General features: G+C 50.6%; 6 protein-coding genes across 6 annotated transcripts; 4 read left to right on the forward strand and 2 right to left on the reverse strand.

The window, feature by feature from the left end:
* Positions 1-423: 423 nt before the first annotated feature.
* N7443_006449 (uncharacterized protein) lies at positions 424-3689 on the forward strand (the record flags this gene model as incomplete). The annotated part of the gene is made up of 5 exons (XM_056886505.1): positions 424-817; positions 876-2732; positions 2793-2869; positions 2932-3135; positions 3189-3689. 5 exons carry the CDS (start codon positions 424-426, stop codon positions 3687-3689), a joined length of 3033 nt encoding a protein of 1010 aa, XP_056740154.1.
* Positions 3690-3770: 81 nt separating this feature from the next.
* Positions 3771-5838, reverse strand: N7443_006450 (putative very-long-chain acyl-CoA synthetase family protein (CefD1); the record flags this gene model as incomplete). Its single annotated transcript, XM_056886506.1, has 4 exons — positions 3771-4188; positions 4237-5578; positions 5631-5759; positions 5820-5838. The coding sequence occupies 4 exons, from the start codon at positions 5836-5838 to the stop codon at positions 3771-3773; spliced, it is 1908 nt and encodes a 635-aa protein (XP_056740155.1).
* Positions 5839-6295: 457 nt separating this feature from the next.
* N7443_006451 (NAD(P)/FAD-dependent oxidoreductase) lies at positions 6296-7627 on the reverse strand (the record flags this gene model as incomplete). Its single annotated transcript, XM_056886507.1, has 2 exons — positions 6296-6777; positions 6829-7627. 2 exons carry the CDS (start codon positions 7625-7627, stop codon positions 6296-6298), a joined length of 1281 nt encoding a protein of 426 aa, XP_056740156.1.
* Positions 7628-8551: 924 nt separating this feature from the next.
* N7443_006452 (uncharacterized protein) lies at positions 8552-9631 on the forward strand (the record flags this gene model as incomplete). The annotated part of the gene is made up of 1 exon (XM_056886508.1): positions 8552-9631. One exon carries the CDS (start codon positions 8552-8554, stop codon positions 9629-9631), a length of 1080 nt encoding a protein of 359 aa, XP_056740157.1.
* Positions 9632-10270: 639 nt separating this feature from the next.
* N7443_006453 (biotin synthase) lies at positions 10271-11542 on the forward strand (the record flags this gene model as incomplete). Its single annotated transcript, XM_056886509.1, has 1 exon — positions 10271-11542. One exon carries the CDS (start codon positions 10271-10273, stop codon positions 11540-11542), a length of 1272 nt encoding a protein of 423 aa, XP_056740158.1.
* Positions 11543-13288: 1746 nt separating this feature from the next.
* On the forward strand, positions 13289-14335 carry N7443_006454 (sterol desaturase family protein; the record flags this gene model as incomplete). The annotated part of the gene is made up of 1 exon (XM_056886510.1): positions 13289-14335. One exon carries the CDS (start codon positions 13289-13291, stop codon positions 14333-14335), a length of 1047 nt encoding a protein of 348 aa, XP_056740159.1.
* Between the last annotated feature and the right edge of the window lie 1241 nt (positions 14336-15576).

Raw genomic sequence — 15576 nt, forward strand, 5'->3', positions numbered from 1 at the left:
CGACCTTGGTAAGTCCTGCCAGCTACTTAGGAGGAGAAGTGTCACTTGGGTGCCATTATCAGGGGTTCAATTGGTTGCTCGCGCCACGCTTCTCCTCATCTTGTGATAAGACCCCCTCTCGGCTCGGCCAAGTTCGTATTTCAGAATACGCTCGAAGGCTGACAGGTTGCAACGAATTAACTTTACTAAAGTCTGTTTATCGGCGAACGCGCCCATTCGTCTGCATTGGCGAGCATTGATATCCGAATTCGGTTCCAAGGTCATGGAGAGACTGGGGTGTTGACGGAAGTCTACGGTACTCGCAAGGCACCAACGATAATACATATTCAGTCTGGTCGCCCTCTGATTCAAATCGGAATTTCTTTATCAATACATCGCACTAATATCTCCTTATTCGTGGTAAACCTCGAAGAAGCGTCGATCATGACCAGAACAAGCGGTCTTTACCGCATCGGCGTCGATGTCGGTGGTACCAACACAGACGCAGCTATCATCGACATCGCCGCCACAGACTCCGAATCGCATGGAGTCTGCGCATCTAGCAAGACCCCCACAAGTGTGGATGTCACATCTGGCATCCACGCCGTGATCGAGAATGTCTTATCCAAATCTGCGGTCAATCGGCGAGACGTTCTCAGTGTAGCTATCGGAACCACGCATTTCGTGAATGCAGTTGTCGAGGCAGATGCGCGCCGTTTGAGTAAAGTCGCTGTAGTGCGACTTTGCGGACCCTTTACAAAGCAGGTCCCGCCTTTCTCAGATTTTCCGCCTGAGTTGAAGGATATCATGGCTGGTCCGGTGTTTTATTTGGATGGAGGTAAAAACGAGAATCTAATGGAAGTTCTCACAGCTAATGAATGGGCTGTGATTTTTAGGACTCGAGATCGATGGACGTGAAATCACTCCATTAAACCCTATTCAGGTGCAAGAGGCTGTGAAAAGCATCCAAGACGCAGGAATCGAAATGGTCGCAATTGTGGGCGTCTTCTCTCCATTAGATCACCAAGGTCTACACGAGGAAACATGCAAACGCCTAATGCTGGAACAAGACCCGACCTTGTCAGTGGTGTGTTCAAACGCGATCGGTGGAGTTGGACTATTAGAGCGCGAGAACGCGACTATTCTTAATGCCTCGATTCTCAACCTCGCACGACGTACAGTGCGGGCATTTTGTGACGCGATAGTCAAACTGCGACTGGATTGCCCTCTATATCTTACGCAAAATGATGGTACGTTAACGGATGCCGCTACTGCGGCAGAGTTGCCGATCAAGACGTTTGCTTCAGGTCCGACGAATAGTATGACCGGCGCTGCATTTCTAGCATCCCTGGATCGCGGTGCAAAGGGTGTAGTCTCTGAAACCCAAGTGCTTGTTATGGATGTTGGAGGGACTACGAGCGATGTCTGCGCTTTACTTCCATCTGGTTTCCCCCGTCAAGCTCCGAATTTTGTCGAAGTCGGGGGTGTGCGAACGGCCTTCTCGATGCCCGAGGTTTTGTCTGTTGGGCTGGGTGGAGGTAGTCGGGTGGTTTTCGACCCAGATTCCGATCAAGTGCATGTCGGACCTGAATCTGTTGGACACTATTTAACTAGTCAAGCACTTGTGTTCGGCGGTGATGTGATGACGACCACCGATATTGTCGTTGCCTCTGGGAAGGCAGAAATCGGAGATATCAAGCGAGCCCAAGCCATTCCTGGAAACGTGATCACCAAAGCACGTTTGCAAATCAAGAAGATTCTGGAGCAAGCGGTGGAGAGCATGAAGGTTTCTGATTCACCAGTTACCCTGCTTCTAGTCGGAGGTGGATCCATTGTGCAAATGGATGACTTGAAGGATGTTGCAGAATGCATCATCCCGCCTCATCATGACTCCGCAAATGCAGTCGGCGCAGCAATCGCCAAAGTCGCCGGTGAGATTGACAGTATTGAGATCTTATCAGACCGCGACGAGAAGGCAGTTCTGGAAGAGGCGAAGGAAAAGGCCATTGAAGCTGCTGTCGCTCGTGGCGCAGACAGAGCAGACGTCAAGATTGTGGCTATTGATAAAATTCCTCTGCAATATGTGACGAACAAGGCTACTCGGCTGGTAATCAAGGCGGTTGGGCGCTTGGCACTCCCAGATCTGAACACAATATCAATTAATGGAGCCCATACAAATGACACACCCACTGATGCTGTGATTGAAGAGTCCGAGCCCGAGGCCAAAAAAGAATTCCATCAAAAATTGGCGACTGGAAAGCTCCAATCTTTGGTGAAATACTCCGCATTCATTAATATCGACACCTACGCCCCTGAAGTGCGTAATGGAGTATGGTACATTTCTCCCTTGGACCTCGAATTCATCGCAACAGGCACCGGCATCCTCGGCACAGGAGGCGGCGGACCCTCATACCTCCAGTACCTACAATGCCTCGAGAGTCTCCGCCAACCCAATGCCAAAGGCAAGATGCGTGTTGTGGACCCAAGTAGTCTTAAGGACTCTGATATCATCGTCTTCGGGTCATGGTACGGAGCACCCAGTGTCTCTGGTGAGAGAATGCCAGCCGGCAGAGAGATCATGACTGCAATTGATCAAGCAGTCAAAATGTCTGGATATACCCACTTCGAAGGTGTTATTGCGGATGAGATTGGGGGTGGGAATGGAATGTCTACTTTCCCGACTAGTGTCTATTATGATATTCCCGTTGTTGATGGGGACTTGATGGGGAGGGCGTATCCCACCATGGAACATGGTGAATTTGCATTCCTTGATAATACCAAGTTAGAGCCCGTCTGATAATTCCTGGGTATAGGTACCGCTTACGTATATGGCGAACCAATTACGCCTTGTGCATTGGCGGATGGGAAGGGAAATTCTTCTGTTGTCCTGGTAGGCCATCACTGTTTCAATTATTTGTCCAGCAGGACTCCGAAAGCTAATCACATTAGCAGAAAGCAGAGTCCAACCGCCGAGTCGAAACAATGCTCCGCTCACAATGCGTAGACCTCGGCCTAAGTATCGCAGTGGCCTGCACCCCATTGCCTGGCAAATCAATCAAACGTTACGCAGTCCCAAATACCGTATCTCAATCATGGTACATCGGACGTGCAGTCCACAAAGCCCGATACTCCAAAACTAACATCATCGATGCAATCGTACGTCTATAGAACCACTCCACATTGAACTACCAAAAATTAACAGCTTTAAGTTCGACACATCCCCCGGCCGTCTCCTATACACTGGCAAAATCATCGACGTCAAGCGCGACGTACGCCGCGGCTACACTATGGGCCAATGCACAATCGCCCCCCTGAGCAGCGAAGAAAAAGATCCAAACTCTTTTACTTCTGAGACCCCAAACTCAGATGAAAGCCGCTGCCTAATTATCCCCTTTCAAAATGAATTCCTCTACGCCGCGTACGCCGACGCCGTTAACCCCGACGACACCTCTCGGCATGAAGTCATTTGCACAGTTCCAGATTTGATCTCAATCCTAGGACAAGACGGCGAGGCAATTGGGTCGCAAGAGCTACGATACGGGCTACACGTCAATGTCATCGGAATGGCAGCGCATCCTCTTTGGACGGGCGACGAACGGGGACTTAAAGTGGGTGGACCTGAGGGTTTTGGACTTGATATGGAGTGGAAGAGTCTTGGACCATATCAGGAGCCGAGAAGTGTTGTGCAGGAGTTTAATGTAACTTCATAGATTGATATTTGACTCTTCAGCCTGGATCCAGATTCTTGTTCCATCATGACCTTCAACGTGCTAAACTGTGTGTAAAATCCCCTACAACCTCGCAGACCCACTAGCGATCTTCTCCCAGTCCTCTTTCCCAAAGGATGAATAATCTTGCTCACCGGGCGCAATCCAAAGGAACTGATTGCTCTTCCCTTCGGGGACTTTAGTCCCAACAAGCGCCGGATCGACACCTTCGTCGCGGAGGGGGACCTTATTCTGCTTGTGGTTGTGAATATGCGATGAAGTGTCGACCACGCGCAGGAAAACAGGGACAGCGTATCGCGGGAGCTTAGAGCGAGCAAACCGCGCAAGTGCCGCGAAGTCAAAGCCCTGGCGTGCTTCGGGTGTGATCTGAAGAGCAGCGCAGCCGGCTCGACCTTCGTGATTGGGGAGTTTGACGCCGTAGACATTTGCCTCGGCGATGCCGGGGAATTGGCCGATTACTTCAGCGACTTCGGCGGTTGCTCTGGAACTGGGTCAGTTATGTTTGTTTTATAGAGGCTGCGGTACTTACACGTTCTCGCTCTTCCATCTAAATGTATCACCAAGACGGTCGAGGAAGTACCAACGGCCGTCGTTTTGGCGGCGGAGAGCATCGCCGGAGCGGTAGTAAATGTCACCCTTCTTGAAGACATCGCGAAGGAATTTCTTCTCTGTGGCGGAGTCGTTGCGCCAATAGCCCTGGAAGGCATTCTCGTCAGGGATGTGGACGATGATCTCGCCACCTTCTTCATAACTTGCGCGAACGGCAAGGCCAGTCTTGGGATCCCGGAGCGCATCGCCGGTTTCCGGGTCAATGGCGACAGGGATAAAAGTGTTGTGGAGTAGGCCACGCATCAACAGTCCATGGTGTCCAACACTACCCGCGGTGAAGGGACCGCAGTTATAATTGAATAGGCCGAAAATACCCTCCGTGCTGTTGAAGAATTCACCCACTTCTGGGACACCAAATCTGGTGCGGAATGTTTCCCAGACATCAGGACGAAGGCCGTTGCCATACATGCAACGCACCTTGTGATTCTTGTCCTCGGGCGATGGAGGCGGCGCAAGGAGGTAACGAGCCGTCTCACCGACATAGACGAAGATGGTAGACTCGGAGTCTCGCACATCTTTCCAGAAATTGCGAACGCTGAATTTGGGTCCCAGGGCGATACTGACGCCCATTGTCAGGGAAGCGATCAAACTGATAGCCGCGGTACCATGGTATAGAGGCATGCAGCTGTACCAGCGGTCGCCGTCGGGGCCATCCTTATCTCCCATCATGTCACGGCGGATGAAAAGCGTCGTGTAGATCCGGGCCATGGTAAATGCACAGCCCTTAGGCATGCCCGTTGTTCCCGAGGTGTAGAGCAGGATCGCCGGGAATTCACCTGCCACGTCCCTCGCGAGATCCGCAGGAGGCAGGCTAGCCGGCATGATTCGGATTTGCGCCTTGAGGGACTCATCCAGGGTCAACAGTTTCATGCCCAGCTCACCAGTCAGAATACCCTCGCATTCAGACACATGAGTGCGACAGGTTTCATCTTCATCAACGAGAGTGAGCTTGGTTCCACTGATCTTGAGACAGTGCACCAGTGCATCACCAGTTAGGTTGTAATTGATCGCAGCAGGGGCACAACCAATACTCCAGGTAGCGATCCAGGCAATGATGAACTCGGCTCGATTCTGCAGGTAGAAGCCGATCAGATCGCCTTTTTTCACGCCTTGGGATAGGAAGAAATGGGCGTATTGGCAGGCTTGTTCTTTGACTTCGCGGTAGGTATACGACCTTTCTCGGGTCCATAGGCAGATCATGTCGGGGTACCTCTTTACTGTGTCTGAGAAAACGTACCACGGGTTCCCGCGACCCTTTTGCACTGCGGGAATATTAGTATATGCCCATGAGCGTGGAGCGGTTGCTCAACTTACCGGCTTGTGCATATTCGCGTTCGCCTTTCTTGGCTGTCAAGACTGCTGAAATGTCTTTCTTGAGGTGGAATTTGGCGTTCAGGTACGCTGCCACTGTCGCGCCTCCGGCCAGGGCGGCTGCCGCAGTACCTGGTATCATATTAGAATACACAGATCTTCGCTTTTGATCCATAACATATGACGACTAACCCAGATCCATCAGGTCCATCTTTTTGCTTTGCAAAGCCCCGAATTGTCACTGTGGGGTTCAATTTTGAGATTATAGATCGGTTCTAGTCACAGCAGTGTAGCCTAGAAATCACAGAACCACCAAACCACCAATGCAATAAATGCAATAAAATGCTCGATACTCTAAAACTCGTTCAAAGAAAGTGAAGTGGACAAGGGGATGCGATATTGAAGATGGGGTAAAGGTCTCTTGTCAGCGGAACAAGCGAAAGATCCTCGGCACAACAGAGCGACTCCGCACGCCAGATGACGAAGGCCCAAAGTCACTAAAAATATGGCCGAGCTTCCGTTGGGAAACCCAGTGGATACACCGGGCTTGGTGGAACCGATGCGGGGAAGAGAGTCCACCTCGGCTGTTTCGCGCTTCACTGTGCACAGCTTCATAGTACAAGGTCGGCATAATATGCTCCGTGTCAATGGATTTACCAGATAGTGTGTCAGTAATACTCGCTCAGCTCTTTGCTGGGCGTAAGGCTGTCGTGGACGCCGCCCTCACGCGATTTCTTCCACGCCCACGCGTCGTCGCGATCGCCTCGGTTACTTCCTCCGTCTAGCATGCTGGCAACGTATCGGCCGATCGTGGGTAGGAATTTCCAGCAGTGGAATGAGCCTCCTATGGCTAGATATAAATTTGGTAGCCGCGGGTCTGGGTGCTGGGTGATCAATGGGTGCTGGTCGGGAGTGATCGCGTCCCAGCATAGGCGGAAATAGTCCACCTGGCGGTCGCTAGTGAATAAACGGGGTAGACGCGATCGTATTGAGTCGATGCATTCTTTTTGAAGCTTTTCTGGAACAACGCGTTGAGTTGTGAGCGGGTAGTCCGAGGCTGGCGGCACCGAGTAGCCGTGGCTGGTGTTTTTGAAGGACTGCGTAGTGGTGAACTTGAGCAGTCCCGCATCGGTTGGAGGTATGACCTCTCCTAGATGCATATTAATATTTGCAAGAATCGTGGCCTTTCAGTGTATCTTACCTTGTTCACCGTAAACGTACACAGGAAGCTGGTCGTACAGCTTCCGCTCGGCATCCGAGAGCTGAAAGTGCGCGACACAAACGCCAGCCGCAGTCGCTTGACTTTCGACACGATCGGTCTCGGGCATCTTGAGTTCAATCTCCACAGAACTCATCAACTGACTCGTCCAGGCTCCGGTGCAGAGAAGCACCTTATCGGCCGAGTACAAATCGCCCGACTTGGTCTGCACGCCCTTGATGCCACCTTCACCCAACAGCAGGCGAGTAGCGTCATCGACCTGATATCGCACTCCCATCCGGATAATCTCGTTAGCCATAATCGTCAAAGCCCGGCCGGCGTCAGCCCAGCCGGCCAGCGGATTTAAGTAGAAAGCCTCAAAAGGACTTAAAACAGCATCCTCAAGCACTCCGCCCCATTTTGACCGCACCTCATCTTCAGACATCGGCTGCAAAGGGTTGGAGCCGAGGATTTTTCGAAAGTTCGCACCAATGCGCCCGGCAAGGTCGCTATCTTTCTCATCCATCATGATCCAGCCAGTCTGATGATAAACTCCTGAATCTTTGAAAAGGGGGTCATTCTTCCACGCGTCGATGGCTTCAAGCCCCAGCTCCATATATAAAGAGCTAGAGTAGTCCGCACGGATAATCTTGTTGATGTCGGTCGATGCTGCATCTTGCGAGGGGGCAGGACATCGGTCTAGCACGGTGATCGAGGCGGGATGGGACGATCGTTTGGCGAGATGGTAAGCGGTGCTAATGCCGAAGATGCCAGCGCCGACAATGAGGATCTCGGATTCCATGTTTACGGTGTTTTTGAACTTTCGTATAACTTGAATTGGGGTTGGGGTGTTGGCGGGGGAGGCACATTCCGTTGAAGGCTGTTCTCCACTTGGCGTTATCCTGCGAGCGATGTACGACAAGAACCCTGCGGTCTACACACGCGCCGGATAGCTACGGCTAGACAAGAGGTTTATGTTCGTATCAATGATCGGCACTCTACCGAGAAAACTTCTACCACGTTCATTTTCAGCTCCGTTCCCTTATCGTCACTTGGGACGGGGAGGAGTGACTGCGCAAAAGTGCATGGAATCTGATTCCGCTAAGGAGATAGCGGACTCTTAGCTGCATTCCTGGTCTATGAATAGACCACACCGATTACGAAAGTACGAAATCCCCTCTCTTTACCCAAGGTATGAGTTCCGAATTATCTGGCTGGGGAATAGGTGGTACTTGGGTAACAAACGAATCATGCAGACTGATGATCTTGGGCTACGAAGTGCTTCAAGGGGGTAACAGTTTGAATCAAAGCAGTATGCCTTACATTGCTCTATCTCCAGGCACCCACAAACTTGATCAGCTGATTGGAGGCTCGAGGCTCACGCTTGTTGCGGCTGAAGCATTCTAGCGTAGGTTCCTTTCAGGATGGCCCGGCCCGCTCAGGACCACACGCCTTACTCGATTTAGGATATAGCACCCTTTTAAAGGATTTTATCTGTGTTCATGATTCGCTCGCTAGGCACCATGACATCAGTAGGTAAATAAATGGCTCCCCTCATTACATTTCCAAAAATACCACAAGCCACAGCAAAATAGCCCCAATTCACCTACATACTGCGCTGCTGTTGCCTGAGGCGCAGTGTTCGTCGTGGCTGTGAAGTGCTAACCGATGGAACTTCGTTTTTGGCCTTCACCAAGAGCATAAATCAGCGAAAGATGCCGCTGAAATGAGTTTCGCTATTCAATCTCGAGGCATCATAGCCTGCAGCCTTCGACCTTCGACCTTCGACCAAAGCCAATCGCCATTTCAACAGTCTCTTTTCACATCCCTTTCCAAGCAGTACACAATACTTAGCACTTTGTTCGCTCCAAATCTTGCAATGGCTTCCTCGAGCATCTTCTATCTAGGTGATATCATCCTCGTCAACCTCCCGGGGGATAACACCAAATGCTTCGGAACGACCGTGAAGAACGAGAATTGCGACAGCCGCCTCGGCAAAGACAAGAGGCAAGCTGCGAAAAAGATTCTCCAACATGCTATTGCATACGAAGACCTCAGCGGCGGTCTAGCCAAGGAAGAGATCAAGGACCTTGCGCAGATTCTTGTCAAATGCAAACATGATGCAAAGTGCCGAGAAAAGCTCCAAAATAAATGGCTCAGTCTTTTTGAAAAGCACCGTAAGAATCAGATGGCTACACAGCAGCAGCCTCTTGATACGGAAGCTACTCCACCGTTGCCAATCACTCCCGAAGACATCGAAACCAGTGATATTACTGAGCCCTCGACTGTTCAAGACCCCATCACCAAGGGGCAAGTTGCCTACCCCGTCCTACGTATCCCGGATCCCGAAGAGTCAACGACAGAGGTTCCAGAGAGACTAGAGGTTCTGCCGCTAGTTTCCTTGCGGAGTGCTCCAGAGAGTTTACCCGCTTACCACCCCACGATCCACGAGGATCTCCCCATTAGCCTGTCTTCAAATTGGATACTCTCTTACATGATTGGTTTCGTCATGCAAATAGGCAAGAATGTTCTCGCTATGATGTTCGTGCGATTCGGCAGTGTCTCCACACAAGATCAGGCCGGTCGGATCACGAAACCAGTGACTCATCTCAAGTTCCTGCTTGGTTTTGATTTTACGATCAGAAATTCGAGGCTCGGGATCTGCATGTATACTTTGGTACTTCTTGCGCTGTTTCGATTGTTTTTCTCTGTGTTATGGCCTTTGTCGGGGTATGTTGTAGGAGGATATTTCGTTCTCTTGGCGGTATCGGGGGCATGGAATCGAAAAGTGGCCATTGAGGAATGAGGAAACTATATATTAATGTTTATGTATTGCAACTATGTTTAAATGAATTTCATGATCAATTGACTTCAACTCTTCAAGATGGGTGGCAGTAGAAGTAGGGAGATGATTGTGTTTACATGGGGCCAGATGCTAATACTACGACGATCATTGGTGACAGAGTGTGGAGTCGCGGGACTGATGACGCATAGAGTGAACTCAACAGATTCCAGACGCTTCAAACCAGAATGGCGTCCCTGGAGAGACTGGCCCTCGGTTACACTCGGGATAAGAATTAGAAGTTGGGATCATCCCGTCTAATCAGCGAGAGATCTCCGAGGGAAACAGATCGGCCTAGTCCCAGGCCGCAGCCTGCGGCCTGTGGTTTGCGGTCTGCAGGGATGTTGACCCCAACCAGGTCAACGAGACTCACGGAGAAAAGAGGGGCTCTCAGGGTTCCCTACTTGTTCCGGGCGATAATTTCATAATCTCATCTTGTCGTCGGGGGAGGCCACGGGAGCGTCCAGGGGCCATCAGTTAAAGTTGGGCCAAAGCCCGGTAACACTTCCCCACACGTCGTAATCGTCAAACCGGTGAATCTGCCCCTCTCGTAGATCTCTTTTTTCCTTTTCTCTTCTTTCCTCCTACACATACCCTTGCATAATGTCTTTCCCTATCCCGCGGTCTTTACCTCGGCTTCTTCGCTCCTACGGGACCGTCCAGGGCCCTCCCAGTGCTGCCTCTATCGCCGGTCGAGTACCCAGTGTTCTGGTTGAGGCTACCAATGCTACCACCCCTCGTATTACCTGGACTCGGGAGGAAGTCTCTCAGATTTACAACACACCCTTGAACCAACTCACATATGCCTCGGTAAGTCAACTCGACTGCATCATCCCGAAGCTTCCGTCTGGAGCTTCAATTGCACCACCCCAAGACGAACACATCACGGAAGACCAAGCTAATGCCTCCCAGGCCGCCGTGCACCGTCGGTTTCACGACCCCTCCGCCATCCAGATGTGCACACTGATGAACATCAAAACGGGTGGCTGCAGCGAGGACTGCTCTTACTGCGCCCAGTCCTCTCGGCACGACACGGGACTCAAGGCCACCAAAATGAGCCCTGTAGAAGACGTGCTCGAGAAAGCCCGAAACGCCAAGGCAAATGGCAGTACTCGCTTCTGCATGGGCGCCGCCTGGCGCGACATGCGCGGCCGTAAAACAAGCCTGAAGAATGTGAAGCTCATGGTCTCCGGAATCCGGGAGATGGGCATGGAAGTCTGCGTGACCCTCGGTATGATCGACCAGCACCAAGCCAAGGAACTCAAAGACGCCGGCCTAACAGCATACAACCACAATCTCGATACCTCTCGTGAATTCTACCCCAACGTCATCACCACCCGTTCCTACGACGAGCGTCTCCGCACACTGGATCACGTCCGTGACGCAGGCATCAACGTCTGCTCCGGCGGAATCCTCGGCCTAGGCGAGACCGACGCAGACCGCGTTGGTCTCCTGCACACAGTCTCCAGCCTGCCCAAGCACCCGGAATCATTCCCCGTCAATGCTCTAGTCCCCATCCCCGGAACGCCCCTCGGAGACAGGAAAATGGTCCCATTCGACCGTCTCCTTCGAACCGTCGCAACTGCCCGTATCGTTATGCCCGCTACCATCGTCCGCCTCGCTGCCGGCCGCATCGCTCTGACCGAGGAACAGCAGGTCGCCTGCTTCAACGCTGGTGCTAATGCCGTGTTCACTGGAGAAAAGATGTTGACTACGGACTGCAATGGCTGGGGCGAGGATCGTGTCATGTTCGACCGTTGGGGCTATTACCCCATGAAGAGCTTTGAGAGACCGGAGCCTAAGCAGGCTGCCGAGACTACGACCCCGCCTCCTGCGGATTCTGAGGCTGCCGCGCAGGTCGCGGCTAGCTCTTAGCTCTCAGCTCCTGCTCGTGTTAACTGTGACCAGGTTTATATAGATTCTAGGCTTGCAATAGCGCCAAGCGAGCCTTCCCAATGGCTATGAATACATTGAAATTCCAAGCAATTGTTTTTCTCCTGATAATTGTTCTTGCGACCGTAGAAATAGCCTCGTTCGTTTGCTAAGGGTTTCCAACCTTGTGAACGGGCCAAGACCCTTACAGAGTAGTCGAAACAGTAATTGTCTTGGCCAAACCTTACAGGCAAACACACCGGGAAACTCGTTCTGGAAAGCGAAGTGCGTCACTGATCAACAGTTCAACGGTCATCGGAAAAAGTAAAAGCCAAAATAAACCTGAATATATCATGCCGACATCGGAAAGTGACAAATCGGTTGACGGAATGTTGAAATTCAAGGCTTAGGGTTCATGGATGCCTGGACGAGAGGCCGAATGACGAGCAAAGAATTTTCAATACGAAGTTATCTTTGAAATAAAGTGTTTCCTAGAGGTTGCGCGAGCATAGAAAATGGGGCCTCAGGTTTAAGGTGTCGGTCAATGTTCAAGTCCGTGATGTGCAATGACCTCCTATGTGGGACTAGCGGGGACGCGCTCCTCTGGGAGCTCTCGTGCTTGAGGCTTGAGAATGTCTGGAGGCGGCTGATGGTCGGTGCCTGCTTGTGTTTATCCCTAAGCCTAAGAAGTAATGCAGTTACAGCTCAACACTTCATTCTCCCGGTCCTTCGCATTTCTTCGCAGGTCTTTGTAGATCCATCCGTTGGGGTTTCAAGTCTTCTCAAAAGACTCTTTGCATATGAGTGAGTACATTTAGAGGTCATGGACGCCTGTCCATGCCCTTGGTCCGGCTGTAGGTCCGTACAACCCTCGCTGTGGGCTACCTTCCTCGTTGGATGACACGTTCGAATGGAAATGCAAGCGTCCTAGGTTTATTCTATCATTGAACCGTTGCCACATGGACATGACCTGATGTCAACGGCTCGAGAGCCATACAGCCTATATATGAGTTGCATATGAAGTCACCTGAGTAGAGCACGCAAACTCTTGACCGGAGATTTATTGCTATTTCGAGACGATCACGATCAGATAACCGAATCAGAATGAGACATAATCTACCGGCGAAGACCACAGACCTCTAGGACTCCGCGACACCCCGGGTTTGCCGGGCCTATCGCATAGGTTTCCATGTTGAGGATTAGTGAAGACGCTTAAAGAGAGGCTTTCGGTCATTTGATTGGTTTGGTACACGCTAATCAACAAATAGGCGAATTTCAGGGGCTGCAAAATGCGTCGATTGGGGGGGCGATCGACGGTCTTGGCATTCACGATGGCACGAACCGAGGCCAAGTCTTCCACTGATGCACCACCCACATCATCAATCCACCTGTTCGCAGCAATGATCTACATCTAGAAACTGCATTTTGGATCCGGCACTTGAAGTCTCTAACAACAAACCATGATTCACAGACTTCATCATACCCATGCGAACAGTCCTCGGCAAACTATGCGGGGAGGAACTAAACTTTACATGTGGGAAATCGGAGATCAGCTCCGATCTAGGCCGGGGCAGCTATATTCATCTTTTCATTTGGCGTCAAGTTTTTGTTGGGGAAACGGGATCCACTGATGGATCGTTCGCGTCTCGAATTGCCCCCCTTCACATGCTACTCTATACCGACCAGGCCAGACCGGGACTGATATAAACTAAACGTCCGCCGCCATGCCATCACCCACCCACCGCAAACATGGATACCAAACCTCAATCGAAGGATTCCATGAAATCCACCTGGCGAACAGCCGATCGCAAAGAATGGAACCACCACCACTGGGCCCTTGAAATCCTTAACGCCCACCCGATCGCCCTAGACAAAGACGTCCCAGTACACAGCAAAGATGAAAAGATTCCTCACATGCCCCAATGGTCCCTCCAACGATGGGTCCTGTTCTACTCAGCCCTCCCACTCATCCTCCACCAAACCATCATGATGTATACAGGCCACACCCTAGGCCCCATAACAACATTCAACCTATACTTCCTCGCCTTCAACGCAACAGTCATCTACCAAGTCCACGTTCTCCGCCGTCTAGGCCACATCTACGGCTTCCTAGATGGCGACAAGCACGAACGCGACGGTGTCCCAGATGTAGGCGTCGCCAAGGTGGTAACATCACTCTACAAAACCACCGGATCTCGCCTCATCCTCTCGGTTTACCTCGCCTACAACCGCAACATGCTCCCCTCGGAAATGAGCTGGCTCTGGCTACCCCTCGAAATCGGTCTCTACGGCATCGTGCTCGACTTCTGGTTCTACTGGTACCACCGTCTTATGCACGATGTCAGCTTCCTTTGGAAGTACCACCGCACGCACCATCTCACTAAACACCCCAACCCACTCCTTGCGGCATACGCAGACCACGAACAGGAGTTCTTCGATATGGTCGGTGTACCGATGATGACGTACTTTAGTCTGAAGCTTATGGGTCTGCCTATGGGATTCTACGAATGGTGGATTTGTCACGAGTACGTGGCGTTCGCGGAGGTATTCGGACACAGTGGTCTGCGGTTGCATATGACTGTGCCGTCGACGTTGAGCTGGTTGTTGCAGATGTTCGATTGCGATATTGTGATTGAGGATCATGATTTGCATCATCGGAAGGGCTGGCGCAAGAGCCATAACTATGGCAAGCAGACTAGGCTCTGGGATCGGATTTTCGGAACCTGTACTGAGCGGATTGAGTCCGTGGAGTCGAATGTTGATTATAGTGACAGGGTTACGATGCCTTTGTTTTAGGGGATTTTTTACAGGGTGCTGTTTAGGACGATGTTAAGAATAGAGGACTTATGAATTGATGTCTTGTTATTTTGGAGTTTCTTTCTACTCATTTAGCTCTTTACCTGAGGCTTGCATACTGCTTTCCTAGCACTAAGTGCGGTCTTATAGTACTCTCGAGATACTATTAAACCTCTGTTTCCTTTATATTCATTCACTACCTCCACTCCTTACCGGGAATAGATATTTTCCTACAAAGATGACAATTGTTCCACGGATTCTTTAAAGTCAGAACCTTATGGAGGAAGAGGAGAAGTAATAAGAGAAGTGATTTATGTGGCTACTTATAATCGGGTGCTGAGAGTTAATGGAGGTTAGTGAGTATAAGCCTCGGGAGGCTTGGGAATGGTAAATGGCTTCAAGTGTTTTTATTGATTGGAGAGAAAGAAAAAGCAAGAGAATGGTTTTAAAAATGGAGTTCGTCAATTTGGAGAGTGTGCTGTTGTATCTACAATGAGGCATGCTTACGTTCTTGATTAGCCAATAGTGACGTTGAGGATGGAGAACATGGCCTGACTGTTAGTGTGTCAGTACTCAAGATTAAGAAAGTCGAGGCTTTGGTCCTTAAAGTCTTGACACTCCTTGTTTTTTTGAGCGTTCGTGCCATGCTTCTGAATACTGATTGGCCCTATGTGGAGTAGGGTGTATATGCATTTCCAAGTGATTGAAGGTTTCAAGCTTCGGCCTCAGACACTCCCAGAATTCAGGCTAGCTACGAGAGGCAAATTTTTCAAATTGGAGACTAGTTAAGATACCTGTGCGATTGAATTGACCTCGGTCTTCGGTATTGTGTTATGTTTACATCACAGGATGCAGCATGTGTTAAGACAATGACCGATTCGTGGGCTGAGGCCAAGTCGGCTACATGGTAACCAAACGGCCTTTTTGATTCTTGAAAGTGATCTCGGGCTTATTCATAACTACAAAATTTCGATATTGCCCTGTGATTTCAATACTGCTTCCCCCAGTACACAGCAGGGACTGCACTTGAAGGAGCCCTGTAGGCCCACAATGTTGGCACCCGGTCTGTAGACTAAAAATTTGTGGATTCAAGTAATATAGTGACCAGAGTATAGATCCACACAACAGAAATGGTATATCGAGACTAGTGGAGAGATCAAGGCCTTCTTCAAATGTTTGTGGAGGCCTTTATGCCATCTAGCGGGCTACCTGGTTCTACATAACCGAGTTACTGTTGTACT

The sequence above is a fragment of the Penicillium atrosanguineum genome (genome assembly GCF_028827265.1).
Source record: "Penicillium atrosanguineum strain IBT 20685 chromosome Unknown utg000005l_segment0_segment0, whole genome shotgun sequence".
NCBI lineage: Eukaryota > Fungi > Ascomycota > Eurotiomycetes > Eurotiales > Aspergillaceae > Penicillium > Penicillium atrosanguineum.